This window comes from Oreochromis aureus, linkage group 19, assembly GCF_013358895.1.
Source record: "Oreochromis aureus strain Israel breed Guangdong linkage group 19, ZZ_aureus, whole genome shotgun sequence".
NCBI lineage: Eukaryota > Metazoa > Chordata > Actinopteri > Cichliformes > Cichlidae > Oreochromis > Oreochromis aureus.
The window spans coordinates 10,869,092-10,885,473 of NC_052960.1; the positions used below are offsets into that span (position 1 = coordinate 10,869,092).

The 16,382-nt window shown below is 39.7% G+C and overlaps 1 protein-coding gene across 5 annotated transcripts; it reads right to left on the bottom strand.

Moving 5' to 3' along the window:
- Positions 1-754: 754 nt before the first annotated feature.
- On the bottom strand, positions 755-16,357 carry LOC116318046 (serine/threonine-protein kinase PAK 2-like). Of its 5 annotated transcripts, none has more exons than XM_031736951.2 (15): positions 16,077-16,357; positions 8,146-8,333; positions 7,914-8,017; positions 6,607-6,754; positions 6,495-6,511; positions 6,287-6,394; positions 6,010-6,130; positions 5,842-5,905; positions 5,666-5,714; positions 4,604-4,716; positions 4,392-4,509; positions 4,201-4,300; positions 3,890-4,086; positions 2,769-2,906; positions 755-2,605 (listed from the first exon to the last, which is right to left on the bottom strand). In XM_031736951.2, the coding sequence occupies exons 2-15, from the start codon at positions 8,315-8,317 to the stop codon at positions 2,519-2,521; spliced, it is 1,536 nt and encodes a 511-aa protein (XP_031592811.1). In that variant the 5' UTR covers positions 8,318-8,333; positions 16,077-16,357; the 3' UTR covers positions 755-2,518. The 5 variants fall into 5 exon arrangements, with proteins under 5 accessions (XP_031592811.1, XP_031592812.1, XP_031592808.1 ...); XM_031736952.2 differs by having other exon boundaries at positions 6,613-6,754; positions 7,914-8,020; XM_031736948.2 differs by having other exon boundaries at positions 7,914-8,020.
- Positions 16,358-16,382: the final 25 nt, after the last annotated feature.

The following is a 16,382-nucleotide window of genomic DNA, read 5'->3' on the forward strand; positions in this document are numbered from 1 at the left end:
ATGATTCATATTAACCGAGACACAAATCTTTAAGTCTCACCTTTATTATAATTTCTGCCGAAATTACGCACGTTTTTACCGCATCAAGGATATATTACAAGCAAAGTTTCAATATTTCCAGTCGTTGTCTAAACTTTATGAAAAATGAGGTAGAAGCCAATCGCACCCGTTACCCGTCAGGCTAAAGCAAACACTTTTTTCCCCCATTTTATTTCTAAATGATGCCTAACACAGGTCTGAGCAGCTCAGGGTTATCAATACATTATGTGATTTTGAGGTAACATTTTATAATACGGCCATAATTTCTAATACTATTAGAAATTATATTTTCTAAATGAATTCTTATATAGCAGTTATATTTACCTACACATACTAAGTTTACTACACTAGAATAAGAGGGTAACAAGTCAGGTTTTTACAGGAGATTTTCAAGATGACATTGTTGGTCAGAAACAAAGAAATCATTATACTGTAAGCAAATTTAACTATTTTGTAATGAATGAATGAAGTAGTGCATACATAATTTTAAGTGCTCTTAAAATCTCTTTTCTGTAATCTTTAAAGAAAAGCAATATTTCCCCATCTTACACTGTAAGCACACTTTAGTTTTGGGCGTGTGAGCTATATTATGAAGCGGCTTAACCTTGTTTAACATCCAGTCATTTTACAGGAAAGGAGACATGCCTTTCCTATACACTACTTTTTAAAATTATATTTGAACAGTTTTTGTGAGAAAAAAAAAGACTTCATCATCGAGCTTACATAAGCCTGCAATTATTGATGGTATTTATTTTTTCTTGCAAGTTGGTAAGGGAGAACAGTTCTCATCACATGTATGTTGGTAAAACAAAAGGATAATAGAACATCCATCATGCAACATCAACATAACGAATATTAAATAAGGATGTAAAAAGGCAAGATTAACCCACTCTATAATACGGCCCACACCCTGAAAAGTACGATGGGGAATCACTGTTTGTCAAATTGCACACTACCTAAATTTAATTATTTAATCATTTCTTTGTTTCTTGTAAAATTCTGACTGGTTACCCCCTTATTCTAACGTACCAAGCTATCTGGGCCCAGTATTTTTAGGTAAATAGAATTATATTGTCATTTCAAATAAAAAAAAACCACACTAAAATTCTTTTTAATTACAGGTGAATGCCACCTTTAAATCGTGGGCCGTATTATAAAGTGTTACCAATTTCTGAGTTCATAATTGCACAGTTCAGGAAACCAATGATGAGTTGGTAAACACGAAAAAAAATCTGGGAAAAAAAACTGAAATGCTCTTCTGTCATGTTAGTTACAAATATAAAACAATGTACATACTAAAAGCCGTTCAAAATACAAGACACTACACAAATATACAAAATGTAAAAAAGAAATCCTCCAGTTTAACGCTGTCAAACAACTGCATACAGCATTTATGTTGCACTGATACCAACAATAAGGCATCCATTAGAAAAGACAAAGAGAAACAAAGAAAAAATGATGAGAAAGCTCTCTGAGAAAAAGTGTGGCTGGAGTGATAAGCTAAAAAGTATTGGTCAAGCAGTAGACAGTGTTCAGATCCATAAACTGCAGGAAATCTTTCAAGGATGTTTTCATGGCAGAGGTGTGTGTGTGTTTGGTGCCTGCAACACCCCCAACTACCAACAGAGGGCCAAAACATGAAGGTGAACATTTTTCATCTTCCAATTTAGATAATTAAAAAAAGCAGACTGCAAACAAAAATATATAACAAAGATCCGACTTTACTGGAATGGCAAGATTTTCATTCAGATACAGTACACTGGCCTTGTTTTTCACTCCATAAAGACTGCATTGTCCCATCCTCGGCCACAGTACAGCACAGTTTTAGCACACCATGGTTTTTAATGTCACATTTAAAAGTTTTGGATCCAGTTAGTCAGAACGCACATGTGTAACCACAGCAGAAATAACCACAGAAACCAGCTGCATGGTCACATGGTAGAATGATAAACAAGACCATGTTGTGCTCCTGTCATAACACTGTGATCTAAAGAGAAGAAAAGAATTTAAACTTGAAGCTCCTGGCATTTCTTTCCATTTTAATTAGGATATGTCACTTTACTGACACAGTGTTCACAAATAAAAAGATCAATGTAAAGATAGCGATTTTATTAATTAAGCGTAAGTTTCACCTCTGTTCTGTTCTGGGCTTTTTAATAGAACAAGTCCTAAACCAAGATTCTTTATGAATATGGCCCTCGGTGTCTAATTAATGATAATGCATCGGTTTCAACAAGATAACAAGTTTCAACATCACATACATACAAACACAAAACAAATGGATAACATATTATGGCTATATGCAGCTTTAGAACAAGGCACAAAGGTAAGATAAATATCTGTGTGGAAACACCGGGAAGAGTGGAGCAGCATTTTATGCCCTTTTGGAAAAAAAAATCATTAACACTAACAGACTGCAGATAGTCGTCATATGTGGACCAGCAGGAGATGCTGGCTTGGAGTCTTTGCAGGCCAGGATTTAGCGATTGCTCCTGATGGCTTCCTTGGCTGCCAGGATTAGCGGGGTGAGGCTGGATAGAGGCTTCGCCATCTTCAGGAATGGATGCTGAATGGAAAAAAGTGGATATGTGAAATTTTATAAGTTAGGGGGTGAACTTAGATAACAGTGTACATAATTCACTGAGATGCATAAGAAAAAAAATCTAGATTCAACATTTAAAGACATCTTGAATTTTGATGAATAGGTCGGATGAATAGGTCTTTTCTACCTGCAGCAGCTGTCTGCCTGACCCTCGCTTCTCCACGTCCATCTCCAGGCAAAGGTTAAGGAAAGATCTGAACACAGGAGACAGCTTCTCTGGGTTCTGTAGCTCAGGGGTCCCATTGGTGGCGATTAAATACAATGCCTAAAACCAGGATAATGGCAAAGTAAGAAAAGGTGGGCAAAATATTATTTAAGCACTAGTCTTTAAACACAAATGTAATTTCTTATAAATTAGATTGGGACAGTCAAAACACCAGACTTATAGATAAAATTCACAATATTATTGAGTTTTTTTTAAAGCAATAATGCTATCAGTCTAGTTATTTCCCATCTTTGCTTACTGTGTGTAATCTTTTGTGGAAAAACAGTAAAAACTGCCATAACTGTACAGAGCTGGATTGGATAGAAGCCAGACTCCAGTCATGCAGTCATTACAGCCCTGCTGTGAGCTCTGTAAGCCTTTCATATTTGACCAAAACTGCAACAATAACATGCTTGCGCTGACACATGCTTAGTGATAAGAAGGTGTAATGTTTCCCATGTTCATCATCTTACTTTAGGAAAGATTTTCCCATAAATTACTGTGCAAACAAAGAGAATCATCAACCTCAAGGTGGTGCTATAGGAAAAGCAAGAATTCTTCATTTAGGAATTGTTTAAAAAAATGTTACAGTCCATCCAGTAGATGCTGTCACATTTTTAGGTTTAAGTGAAGTGAAAAATGTGACATCTATCCAAAAATAGAGGATCGCAAATGTCATCAGGGTTCAGCGTCTCAGCCACGAGGTTATAATGTAATGGTTTTCCATTCGGTAGTTGCTGAGGTATTTCAGCCTGGATCAACACGGTTGACGTGTTTCCATCCACAGAGCTGTGACACATGTTCTATTTCCAACATCTTAAATGTCAGCATTTTCTCCTTTTTCTGCATCATTTCATTCTGAAAAAACAGGCTTACATTTACTTTTTTTATGATTTAAGATAAATTATAAACAAAAGACTTGCAGCTTGAATCTCAGGTTCGCACGTTGAACCCTTAGTGTAGGTATTAGTGTAGGTAACTGTACAGTACACACAAACATCACAACAGGCACCTGATCATTGCTGCTTCCAACACACACTCACCCTGAGAGGATTTTCATTTAGGTATGGAGGCTCTCCCTCCACCATCTCTATGGCCATAATCCCCAGAGACCAAATATCCACTTTGGGTCCATAGGCTTTCCGGGTTACTACCTCTGGAGCCATCCAGTAGGGTGTACCCACCATGGTGCTGCGCTTGCTCTGCTCTGGAGTAATCTGAGCACAGAAACCGAAGTCAGCTGCAAAGAGAGAGAAAAATAAGTTGAGATTAGAAGAAAAAGCAGTGTGTTGTTCAGTTCGAAGTATATTATCAATCAGTGGATGTGTACACATCTGCGTGCGTTCTCACTCACTGAGTTTGACTGATCCGTCCATCCCAAGGAGAACGTTGTCACTCTTGATGTCTCTGTGGATGACCTGGTTTGCATGGAGAAACTCCAGGGCCTGAAGGACCTGAACGCATATAGGTAGGAAGATTAGAATCCACCAAAATTGCAATAGACAAACTGTTTTCATTAGCTCGGCTGTCTGGGAAAGATCCTACCTCTCTGCAGACAGCAGCAATCTGAGCTTCATCCATACATGTCTCTGTCACAACATCAGTTAGCGACCCGCCAGCCAGGTATTCCATTACCACGAAAAGCTCGTCTCCAACAAGGAAACTATAAAAACACACAGACAGTCGTATTTACAGAGCGGTCCACTCACAGCTGGTGTTGTGAGGTGTATTGTATGTTTTTTTGTGCAGCATGTTACCTGTCTACGAAGTTGACAATGTTGGGGTTCTTCAGCTCCTTCATGACCAGGATCTCATTGATAATTAGCTCCTTCTTTGGCTGCTTCTGCAAGTTGATCTGTTTGATGGCAACCTGCAGAAGACAAGATATTGTAAATTTACTTCAACACGCACACAAAACCTATCTGAGCAATCACAAGGTGCAACTAGTTTTGTTCGTAATATTTCCTGAATTTGGACAGTCAAATCTAGGAGATGTAAAGTTGTAAAGACAAAAGAAAAAATAAACTGCTTATGCAGCCATTACTGCAGTACGAAAAATGTATATTCTTCTGATAAGGACTAAATGCTGGGGTTTGAAGTCTTGGTACAGACCCTGCAGTGTACTATTGTACTATTAAAAACACAGATTAAACAAATTTCATTAGCGACAGCTTATTTTTATCAAATCTCTCAGTTAGCGATGAGTGTGACAGCCAGCACGCCCAGGACTCGGCAGCATAAACCGCTGTAGGCAAGGACAAGATTAAAAGTATGATAAGCTTTCTGGTTTCCAGCTGTAGTCTGAGATTGATTGATTAATCACAAGACTGAGCAAATGTTATTTGCAACTTTTTACATCAGAAATTTCTATAAGCTAATTCAGCAGAATGCCAGAATCATGAAATTCGATGTCGAAATCAAACAAACTAAGTTTAATACAATCAGTGAAGTACCATATGTGGTTTTTGTGATAAGGCATATCAAAGTGTGTGCTGTGAAAAAAACATTTTTTTCACTGTGATCTCCTACTATCTTCTTGTGAAAAAACCTACAGGGTCACGGAAACAAAGCAGCAATATTGCAACATAGTTTAGTGCTAATGACATATTAAAACCACTGAAACTACAGAGAGTATGTGATGCGATTGTGTTTCTCTCACCTCAAGTAACTTTATGAACTAAAAAAAAAAAACCCCACCAGAATGTGTTTCATAGTATATTAATAACTTGTAAATAAATAATTAAATAAATAAATCCCAATCCAACTTCATTCTGAAAACTGAGGTAAAGGTGAATTTTGGTAGTGGCTCCAACCCTTACCTCTTGCCCTGTGGCAACATCGATGGCTGTGTAAACTGTGCCAGACGCTCTGGAAGTGACAATTTCAACAATTACTGTACATAATTTATTCTACTAAACTTGTCGTTTTGAACCAGCAACTTGCTACACATGTTCTCACATTTTTAGTATAGAAAGTGGCCAGAATTAAAACTCACCCCTGACCGATCTTTTCATAGCGAGTGTATTTCTTCTTAGGATCTCCAATGCTCACAATCGTTCCTGAGAATCAGGAAAAAATAAATAAAGTGAATAGTGCTTCACCAGAGCCAAAAATACTGTTGGGCTGTGATTCATGATTTTTAGTGTGTGGGTGCTTTGCATACTTAGTTTTTCCATGATTTCATCATCACTCATCTTGCTTGGCCTATTGTTCTGCTTGTCAGCTGCCTTAGAGGTGGCATTTCCATCTGGAGCTGGGATTGGTTCAACCGTCTTCGTATACATCTGACACACACACAAAAAAGAAAAACACCCATAAGTCCTGAATAAATACTAAACTTCGACTTAACCTGCTAGCAAGTTTGACTATTAAATTCTTATAATATATTTATTTTAATTTACTGTCTAATTTTAGTTGTGAAAACAAAACATCAAACTTACCGATTTCGTGTGTTCCGGCCGTGGTGCCACGATTGGTGGCGGCGCATCATCTTCATCGTCGTCGTCATCCTTGCCTGATGGGGAGGTTGCAGTACCCTGCTTGCCTGGCTGCAACAGTAAACGCATAAATCGAACTTTAGTCTGAAGTTGCTGATGCAAATAAAAGCAATGAATAAAAGTAGGCAAAAAAATGAATGAAGCTACTCACCGACTGTGATCCTTTGTCTGAAAGAGACAAAATAATTCAAAGTTTAAGAACAGAAAAGTGAGCCTGCACCAAACCGTGCTTTTATTTATCTGCTGAGAAAAAGACAACTGACCCGCACCAGAAAAACTGAGGTATTTCTGTTTTCCACTGGTGGAGTCGTAGAACTTGAGAACATCAAGGACGGCCTGAGGATTTTGTTTCTGTTCTGATTTACTGATGTTGGAAGTTTGAAGGAGACGGGCCCACTGCTCTGGCATGCCCTGGACAAAAAGACCCACAGACACAAATTTTACAAAAAAAACAAAACACACATACATAGATCTATTTAAATGGAAGAAATTCATAAACAGAAACACAGATGAAACACAGGCCACAGTCTTGAATAGGCAGCAAAGAGTATTTCATGCAGCTGGACATCCTTTTTTTTTTAAGCCAACAGTTCCTTTCTCTCACTCTTACTTCCTTTAGCTCATGTCAATAATCTCTTTTTGAACAAAACAAGAACAAAAAACAAATAAGTCACCCGTCTTCTGACTTCCAGTTTTCACGGGTTAAAGAAACCACACAGAGGAGGGCATGAAATATTGCACGCCTGACCAACAAATCTTACAGCAGCACAACAGGAAATTCCTGGGACTTTCCATGGCTCGTCACAGTGGAATCACTGGATCAACTTCTCTGGAAGCTCGGCTCCAGCTCTAGTTACACATGAGTGCACCAACCACCGAAAAACATCTAGAACATTTCTGAGTGAAGCTCCATGTGCAGGCGTCTTATAGTCACAAATGCATGCTACAAATTCTTCTTCTGTTTTTTTAATCCCAGACAGCTGCAGTGATCTCATCTTGTCCCAGCAAGCACTGCAGCTGACAATCTGACAAGTTATCTTATTTACAGCAAGTATTTCCTAAGTGGAGATTTACATGTTAAACAAAGCTAGTCCAAATAAACCAGATGTTACAGAGATTAACAGTGATAACTTTTGCATACCACACTGAACTAACTGACAAATCTGAAGTTAGCTTGCTGAAATACCTAACGTATAATGGATGTAATAAGATAATTGCATCTAATTGCGTGTCAGTTGTAATATAAATCAGAAATCACTCCAATTACTAGATACTGAACCTCTATATAAAATGCTATAATATGATTCATACCTAAAATGTTTACCTTAACAAAATTAACCAGGTAATTTACTTCCTGCTCATACTACTGACTCTGAAATCCACATAAGCACATATTAATAGACCACCTATGCTTAGAAATTATTTACTATTAAAATTTGCATGCTCAACCTGCTCATGTCAAAATGCCTCTGGATGGAAGATCAAAAACTAAAACAATCAGACCAAATAAATATATGATGTGGCACTGAGGAATGTAAAAAGATGACAGCTCATTATTTAAGGTACTTACCGTGAATTCTCCAGTAACAGCATCAAAACCCACATGGATGGTGTGTTCAAAGTCTGATGGGGAGGAGATTTCAGGTCTGTCCTTATCCCGGTCCTTTTTCTTGCCTGCTGCAGACAAAGGTCAGAGGTCAAAGTGACATTCTTCCATGGCCACTCGTGTGGTCTTTTATTGTGTTACTGTGCAGTATATTAAATGTCTGGGTTTACTCATGTGCGTGTGCTCCACACCTCACCTTTCTCTCCAAAGATGGAGATGATCTTGTTTCTAGGCTTCTTCTCCTCTGGTGCAGACGGAAGTGGCCGAGAGTTGTGATTGGTTGATTGGGCGTCTTTGACTCCTCCTTGGCTGCTCATCCTGACAGGGGGGGCGGGGGGCTTATCCTCACACGCTCCGCTGTCACACATCTACACTCACCTCGACCTGCAGAATCAGGGTCCACAAATTTAACCGACATCCAGAAAAATCCACAAATTTCACAAACATCCAAAAAGTGCAGTGCACACTAAAACTGCGGTCCTCTTCTTCCTGTTTTTTCACATGTCGCAATACTTCTAATTGCACGATAGGCCAAGCTGTTAGAGAGAAATGATTGCTGCTTCGAATAAAGCTTAGCACACGCCACACACAGAAAAAGAAGTAGCCAAACAATAAATTTAGAAAAAAACTCACACAGACATAACTAATCCATCCATGCTACAATGTGAGAATCAGCTCTGACTGTTGGAGCGAAGGGAACCAGCCAAATGTGAACAGGAAGCAACGCTGAATGGCAAAGTGACGTGCTGAGTCGGTTACAAATGAATGAGGAAGGAAAGCAGACAGAAAGAGAATAAGAGTGTGCAAATGAGTGTGACGCCAAATGGTATGACAAGTGTATTACAGGGGAAAAGATCAGCCCTAAAAAAGGGCCTGATCAGGGTCGTATGGATCCCTAAAAACAGTGTGCAGACTGAAGTTTAGAAGTTTGTTATTCCTTTCTTTATTTAGTTATATACTAGTCAAAAAAAATAAAAATTTTATGTCATGAAATGTGTTTTCAACCTTTGTTTTGGTATGTCATTATAATCTCGTAGAGAACCCAAACATATTCTGTTAGTTTGCTGTTTCAGTCAATTAGGTTTTTAACAAACACTAATGAACTCACTTGTGCCATTCAGAACTGTGTGAGTTTAGCACTTTATACTGTCTTCAGTGCCACTATGACTGACTCACATTAAAAATTGGGTATTGGGTATTGGGTATTGGCATGTTGGATGCAAGCATGCCAACAACATGATCTGACTGTTGCTGGTGGAATTCTGACTGGACAAAGCTACTGGGACAAGGTCGTCTAACCTATACTTGTGCCATTCATTCTGGATGACAAGCACATCCAGACACTTCCTGGCTAGCATTTAGTCCTGATATACCTCCTACTGAACATGCCTGAGATATGGCATGATGATATGTTCATGAGGGGCAGCCACGGCCCACACCCACTGAGCAGCTGCAAGTTGCATTCATCCAGTAACGGAGAGAAATTTGAGGAGTCCATGCACAGATAAAAGACAGTTTGGATCACATTCAGAAGAGGTTATACCATATATTTTAGATCATCAATATTTGAATAATATAGTGTCTATATATAAAATCTATTTAAAACACAAACATGTTTCTTTCACATGTTGGATGGTCAAATTAACGACTGCCAAAGTCTCAAATGTTCAAGTACCTCCAGTGAGGCAAAAGCTCAAGATTCAGACTGTTCTAAGCACACCGTTTCAGACAGTTTTTGTACTCTTAGATCTACATGATGTCAATGAGAGCACGTCCTTATATGGTCATCTCAGACACATGAGTTGTCAGCACAGAAACCTATTTGCAAGAAGCAGCCAATCAGAATAACATTTGTTGTTTCAGACAGAAGATGACCAAGGCTGTATATAATATAGATTAGCATTATTTTTAACTGTGAGTCATGCACTCAGAAAGTTATGTTGTTGAGTTCAAAAATATTTGTATGATAGAAAATGAGAGTAAGCAGAGGTACTTGTTAGGGCTGTGCGATATGACGAAATATATCGGATGGCGATATGGAAACATCTGTCGTTTCAAATTATACGTTATCGTTCGTTTTGTTTTTTTCATCAGGGTACAGACAATACCAGCATAGCCAATGAAGATGAGGCAGAACCAGGTAGCTCCAAACAGAAGGCCCAGTGAAAACAAATAGAGGACCTTATTCCTAAACGAGGGGTTACCTCTATAGCACGGACATGGTTTGGTTATGAAAAGTTTGACACGAACCAGAAAACTGTACTATGCACATATGCTGCAAACCAGTCCCAACCAGACTCAAACATGACAAACCTCTTCTACCGGCTACGCAAGAATCACGTGAAAGAGTATGGAGAGAGTTTACAGATGAGAAACAAAAGAAGAGCCATCAGGTGCTCAAAATAAACCTTAGACTCAAATGTAAGCTTTTCCCCCCGCAGCAGTTTCATGCATCAATCAAGAAACTCGACCCCAGGCACACGACGCCCAGCTGAAAACACTTCACACAAGCTGAGTTGGCCGAGATTCACAGAATTTACAGAAAAAGCCCTATTTTGTGATATATATCATTGTCGGGATGAGAAATGTCTTACAACGGGATATGAGATTTTGGTAATATTGCACAGCCCTAGTACTTGTTGTTTATACATCTTCGTTTCAGATTTCAGGTAACCTCAGAAAAAAAATAAACTTTTCTTACACCACCACATCTGAAATGCACAGTTATTAGATACTTTTAATATCAATATTTGCATAAAACACCATCTCTTTAGAAATAGTGTGCAATAACAAACAAACAAGGACTAGAAATTGATGTAAGAAACTTTGTTTTGCTTCTTTATTGGCATGTACAGCATGATCATTCAAGATGCATCTATTAATCTGTTGCACGAATAAAGTCCCAAACTATATAAAGCAACAACCAGTGTCGGTATTTAACACGTGGTAAGTGCTAAATGTAGCTGTATTTTCTGTCCACCCATCAAGTACATCTGACACATTGGTGCATTCATGCGTGTACCTAAATAGTCTTTTCACTCACCCACACATGCACAGACACATGCATATCATGAGGAGGCACTCCTAACCATCTAACCATAACCATAAAGAAGTGGCAAAAAAATAGCCAATCCAAGGCACAGTAGTGGCCAGGGAGAAAAATGTTCGCTTGGAGAATCACAAAAGGTCATTTCAAACGCTGGCTGCCAGAGTAAAAAGTTTCTTGGTCATCTCTGAATTGTATTAACAACATAAAATTTTCTTATATATTAAAATATTTACCATAGGGCCAATCTTCTAAGGTACGTATGCTCAAAATAGTCAGTTATTTTGGTCCCAATTTAAATACTACTACTTCTTACTTCCCCATAGGTACACATCCTTGGGTTTATCCTAATATGGTGAAAACTGAGATTGCAGACAGACACGCGCAAACACAGAAACCCTGAACCTCAAAAGCACCTTTTAGGCTCTTGCAAAGCAAGAAATTCGATCGGCTCTGAGCTGCTGCTTGCATTCTTGATGACATCACAGACAGGAAATAGGAAGCAAACAGAGGTTTCCTCACTTCCTGCGTCTGACCGCAGATGACACAGCTCGTACTGAAACAATATAACAAACGTGGCTCAGCTAGGTATGCCTATGACCTCTTCTTTACACAGAAACCCTCCCCCTCGCCGTAGAAGCTCTGCAGACTCGACTCGGTTGTAAAATAAAATCAAAACACAGAAACTAAATCACTGGATTTCAACACTGATCCATTTCCGGGATACATTAATCAGAGCCTTTGTGGGTGTCAAAAAAAAAAATCCACACAAGCAAATTAGTTCTATGTAATAGCCAAGCCCTCAGGCTCCAACATGGATACAGGCTAACATTTAACTGTGTCAAGGCTAAATACTTCCCTTTCTGCATAATGTCTGAATCATTGTACTGTAGGTCCGAGGCTTTCTCCTCTTCAGACTGACTCACTGGATAGCTGTGTGTTAACTCTAGTTGGTTTTCACACTTTAGGTCAAGCTTTCTATTGTGGCAAGAGTAAAATCAGTAACAAAGTCCACCCACTCAAAATGAGCCACCTCCCTTATGCTCTTTAAGCCCTGAAATCTCTTTAAGCTGTGAGCACTAACCTGTTTTGTGCTTCTTCTGCCCCTTAGAGAAGACCAGGTAAACAATAAAAACTGCTGTACTCCCAGTGGATCTGTGCACCTCTTTCTCTTGTGCTCATTTATCTACTTAGCTCTCGCCTTTTTCCTTACACCGCTCTCTCTATCTTTTCACCCTCACAGGGCAGGTCTTAGCAGGCTGCCTCATTCCTCACTTATCCTAAAGTGGACAAGTGTATTCTTGCCCAAGCGGGAAAAAACTAGACCCCATCCAGCGTTAATATCCAATTCCACAGAAACTTTGTGTGAGAGTGTGTGTGTTGGGATGAATTTTGGGAGCAGGCTGTTCAGGCTGAGACACGTTGTCTCTCTGTAGGAATTCCATAGCCTGCAGGGCTGCAGCAGGAGCTGGGTGTGTTCCCCTGTTCATCACAAACACACAAGCCTTGTGCATACCTCACACACACATTCCCTGCCCTAAAACACACCCTCCTTCTGCCAATAGACCCTTCAATAGAGCATTTGATCGTGTTTCACGTAGCTTTGGGGTAAACTTAAAGTGAGTAGCGGCAAAACGTTCAGAGAAACAGCCAGGTGCACAGGTGAGCAGTGCATAGTACAGGCCGGTGTTTGTCTAACTACCCACAGCCCATTACTACCAGCACAATTAATGAATTAATTCACTTAATGCCGAACATAAACTTGAAATGTCAATGTCTGAATGATTTCTCAATTTCATCTTATTATAAAATAATTACAATAAAAATATTGAAATAAAAGCTGTGGGGACATAATTATCAAAAACAGAAGAAAACATATTAGGGTGGGGGTAAAATATCAATATGTCAGTATCATACTGCTTCCTCTTGCGGTACAATAAACAAACACAATGGTTAGGAAGGACAGCCACTATAAACCCAACAATCTGACGTACTAGAGTTACTGCTCATTCATGGCGGAACTTCTCAAATGAAAAAGAAAGTGAAAAAGTGAAAAGAAGTTCTAGTACAAAAAACTCAAAGAGATCAGCGGAAAACAAATCAGCGTATTAAGAATCTGACCTCTTTTCTTCCTGCCTGGCAGCTCCATATACAGCTCCCTTACTGTGCACATGTATAAACCCTCTCACCCTTCCCTCTTTAACTTCATCTTCAAACCATTAAACCTGAGCTATCCCTCTGATGTACTCGTTTCTAATCCTGTCCATCCCGCTCCCTCCCAGTAAAATTAGCGGTTAATCTCACCATCTCTAAGCAATCGTATTGATCGCATCGTAGCAGGCCGCGCTACCATCCTGTAAATCAACCCTTTCACTCTTGCTTCTTTCCATCTGTCATAAATCACTCTCGATTCTTGTCTCAACCTGCGCTTTCTTCTTCACCTCTCGTGCACTGTCCATTGCTTTGCACGGTTAAACCCAGGCATTTAAACTCACCCACCTTCACTACCTCTTCACGGAGACTTCTGCTTGACCTCAGCTGTCAACGTGTCCATCACCATCGCCAACAAGAAAGTGCTCAGGGCAGATCCCACCTCGACCTTAAACCCATCTGTCACTCCTCACCACTGTTCTCCTACATGTCCTGCACCACCCTCGCACACTTCTCTGCCACTTCCTGATATAGTAATATAGTTCCTCTCTTGGCACCTTACCATATGCTTTCTCTAGCTCTACAAAGTGCAACCCCTGACCTTTTCTATACCTTTTTATCAACACTTTCAAAGTAAACATTGAAGTTACAATCACGGAATAGCTGTATTACAATACCATCACTATTGTGGGCAACATGCAGTGACATTGTGGTGAGCTACTCTGTGAGTCTCACTCCAAGCATAAACTGTGCGTAAACTGATTGCATTTAGCTTTAAGCCTTTCAGCATAGCTTCAGGTAGCTGGTTTTAGCATTTCTCTCTTAAGTGACAACTCTATTACCAAAAAGGTTAATACCTGAGACCAGTTGTCAAGCATGGTGATTGTGGGTCACAAGGCCTGGGCACCTTGCAGTCGTTGAGTCAACCATGCTTTCCTCCTATGGAGTCAAATGTGATGCCCACTGTCCAACAACTAAACTTGTTTACAATTGGGTCTAGACAATATTCCCAAGCACAGCAGCAAATCAACCACAGAATGGCTGAAAGAGAAAAGAACCAAGGTGTTCCAATGTCCCAGTCAAAACTCACACCTCAAACTGACTGAAATACTACGGCTGGACCTTAAGATAGTTGTGCATAAATGAAATGATGTGAAACTGAAACAAAGGGAAAACTTTCACATTTAAGAAGCTAGACCCACTTGTTCAGCTTTTATGCTTTAAAAAAATACAAAATTATTAAAAATAGTCAGGTTTTCTTTCACCCAATCACCTAAGCTTCTAATTGAGCAGTTATTTCAGCTCTACTGAAATATGTTGCCTTTAAAATCTTCTGTCCCGCCAAGCCAGCAACATGCCTGTGCCTATACCATTTCTATTCCTCATTCCCCACTCTCTCACTACATCAGGGTACTTTCTATTCTCCGTGGTTGGCTGCGATCAAGGGAAGCCCACTTCCTCATCCTGGAACTCCCTGAACCACAAAGGGTCACAGGATCACACCAGCCAACCAGAGAGCGGAGAACACGGCCGGCAAGATGTTTACAGGAAGTGGACAACAAGTCTTTTGTATTCAGCTTCTATAAAAGGAAATTCTGTGGAGTACTTCCTGGAAGGAGTGATAATGAGTGATGGAAGGAGTGATGAAGCCACGCACAGACACACAGCTTTCTTCCACCTTCCTTTCATTCAGTGATATAAATATGCAGAAACATACAGTTAGATGAGAAATCACACATTTATGTGCACCACACAGACAGACACACACACACACACACACACACACACACACACACACACAGTATTTACGTTCTTCCTCTTCCCATTTACGTCCCTTCCCTGACCGTAAGTCTGACAGTAAATGAAGCATAAACACGCTGCCCAGCTGCACACCCACAATGAACACCTTATCCTGTTTTTCCAAACCCCCGTGTCAACAGTTTAATGGCTCAAAATAATCAACCTGCAAGCAACTTGAAGGCTTTAGGCTTTGTATCAGGTGCAGAACTAAACTCACGAATCAAAGTCGCAATGTTTTAGCTTCCTGCTCGATTACAAAAGTCACAGTGTGAATGGAGAAATGACAGGCACAGATTTACAGATGTATAGCACTTTTTGGCAAGCCAGAGCCACGTGATGCCCACATTGCTCCGATTTTCCAGGATGAAAGTTGTTTTGGCCAACACCTTTTAGAAAAAGTCATGTTTAGCTCTTGTTTTAAAAAATGTCTAGAACTGACTATAATATATCTGATTCATTTTCATACAGTTAGAATTGATCACGTGCTGGTTTACAATGCACTGACTACAAGTTTGTTAGAAAACTACTAAATTCGTGATTGTTCTTTATCAATTTTAATTAGAAACAACAACAAAAATGCCTTTAAATGTCATAAAAATGCACTAATTAGGTTTAAATTTGATTTAAGTGTGTGATTTCTCTGCAAGTACAGGCTGTATTCATTTAAAGTCCATCTTACTTAAGTTAAAAATGTGGTCCTACAGATGTAAACCACATTCAAGAGTGCAACTTCAACACCTCACTCTCGGTACCGTCATTACTAAAGCAGGTTTTGCTTATTTATAGACTCATATCTGTAGAATAGATTCCAGCGGTTTGTGTGAACACAGTCCCTGTAGATTGACATCACTTGGGTTAATTATTATATTGCTTTGACAATATGACAATGTGGCCAAGCCAGCCACAAACCCAATTCACACAGGTATCTTAATTTTTTTTGCCTCCTGTACTTTATTATATACATTTTTTTAATCTCATCTAGTGATCAGTAGATCTAGTGCCTTCTCAGTAATTATGGAAGGAGATGCTATCCGGTTTGGGTGCTTCCTGTGCCAGAAAAAGATCAAACCGAAGCAAAATGTTTAAGACAAGTGTTGCACTGACTAGTGAATGAAGAAGTCTTAACTTACCGGTTGCAGTCAACCGCAAAACTCAACCACACTCCGGCCAAAACTACCGAAACTCCGCCCCGTGTCTGTTTGTTTTCAGTCCGTTTAAAGCCCAGATTTGACGCTGAGATTTCACGACAGCCCTCGCCGCTGCGAAAAAGCAGCCAACTTTTATCACGCTACAGTTTGCCCTCTTTTCTCTCCCCGAGTGTTTTCAACTTGACTCCGTGCTCGGGTCGGGGAGGAACCTGGCGGAGAGGAAGCGAAACAAACAGAGCAATCGGAACCACGCGGCTTCCGTAGTGCTTTTAGGGCAAAACTCAAAGG

Bases quoted from the DNA above. Each gene is read 5' to 3' on its own strand.
- LOC116318046 (XM_031736948.2), bottom strand. From the start codon at position 8,317: ATGTGTGACAGCGGAGCGTGTGAGGATAAGCCCCCCGCCCCCCCTGTC. The intron at 4,717-5,665 runs GTAAGGGTTGGA...TGTCTTCTGCAG, and splicing joins ATGTTGCCACAGGGCAAGAG to GTTGCCATCAAACAGATCAA. The intron at 4,301-4,391 runs GTAGGATCTTTC...ATATGCGTTCAG, and splicing joins TTGCTGCTGTCTGCAGAGAG to GTCCTTCAGGCCCTGGAGTT.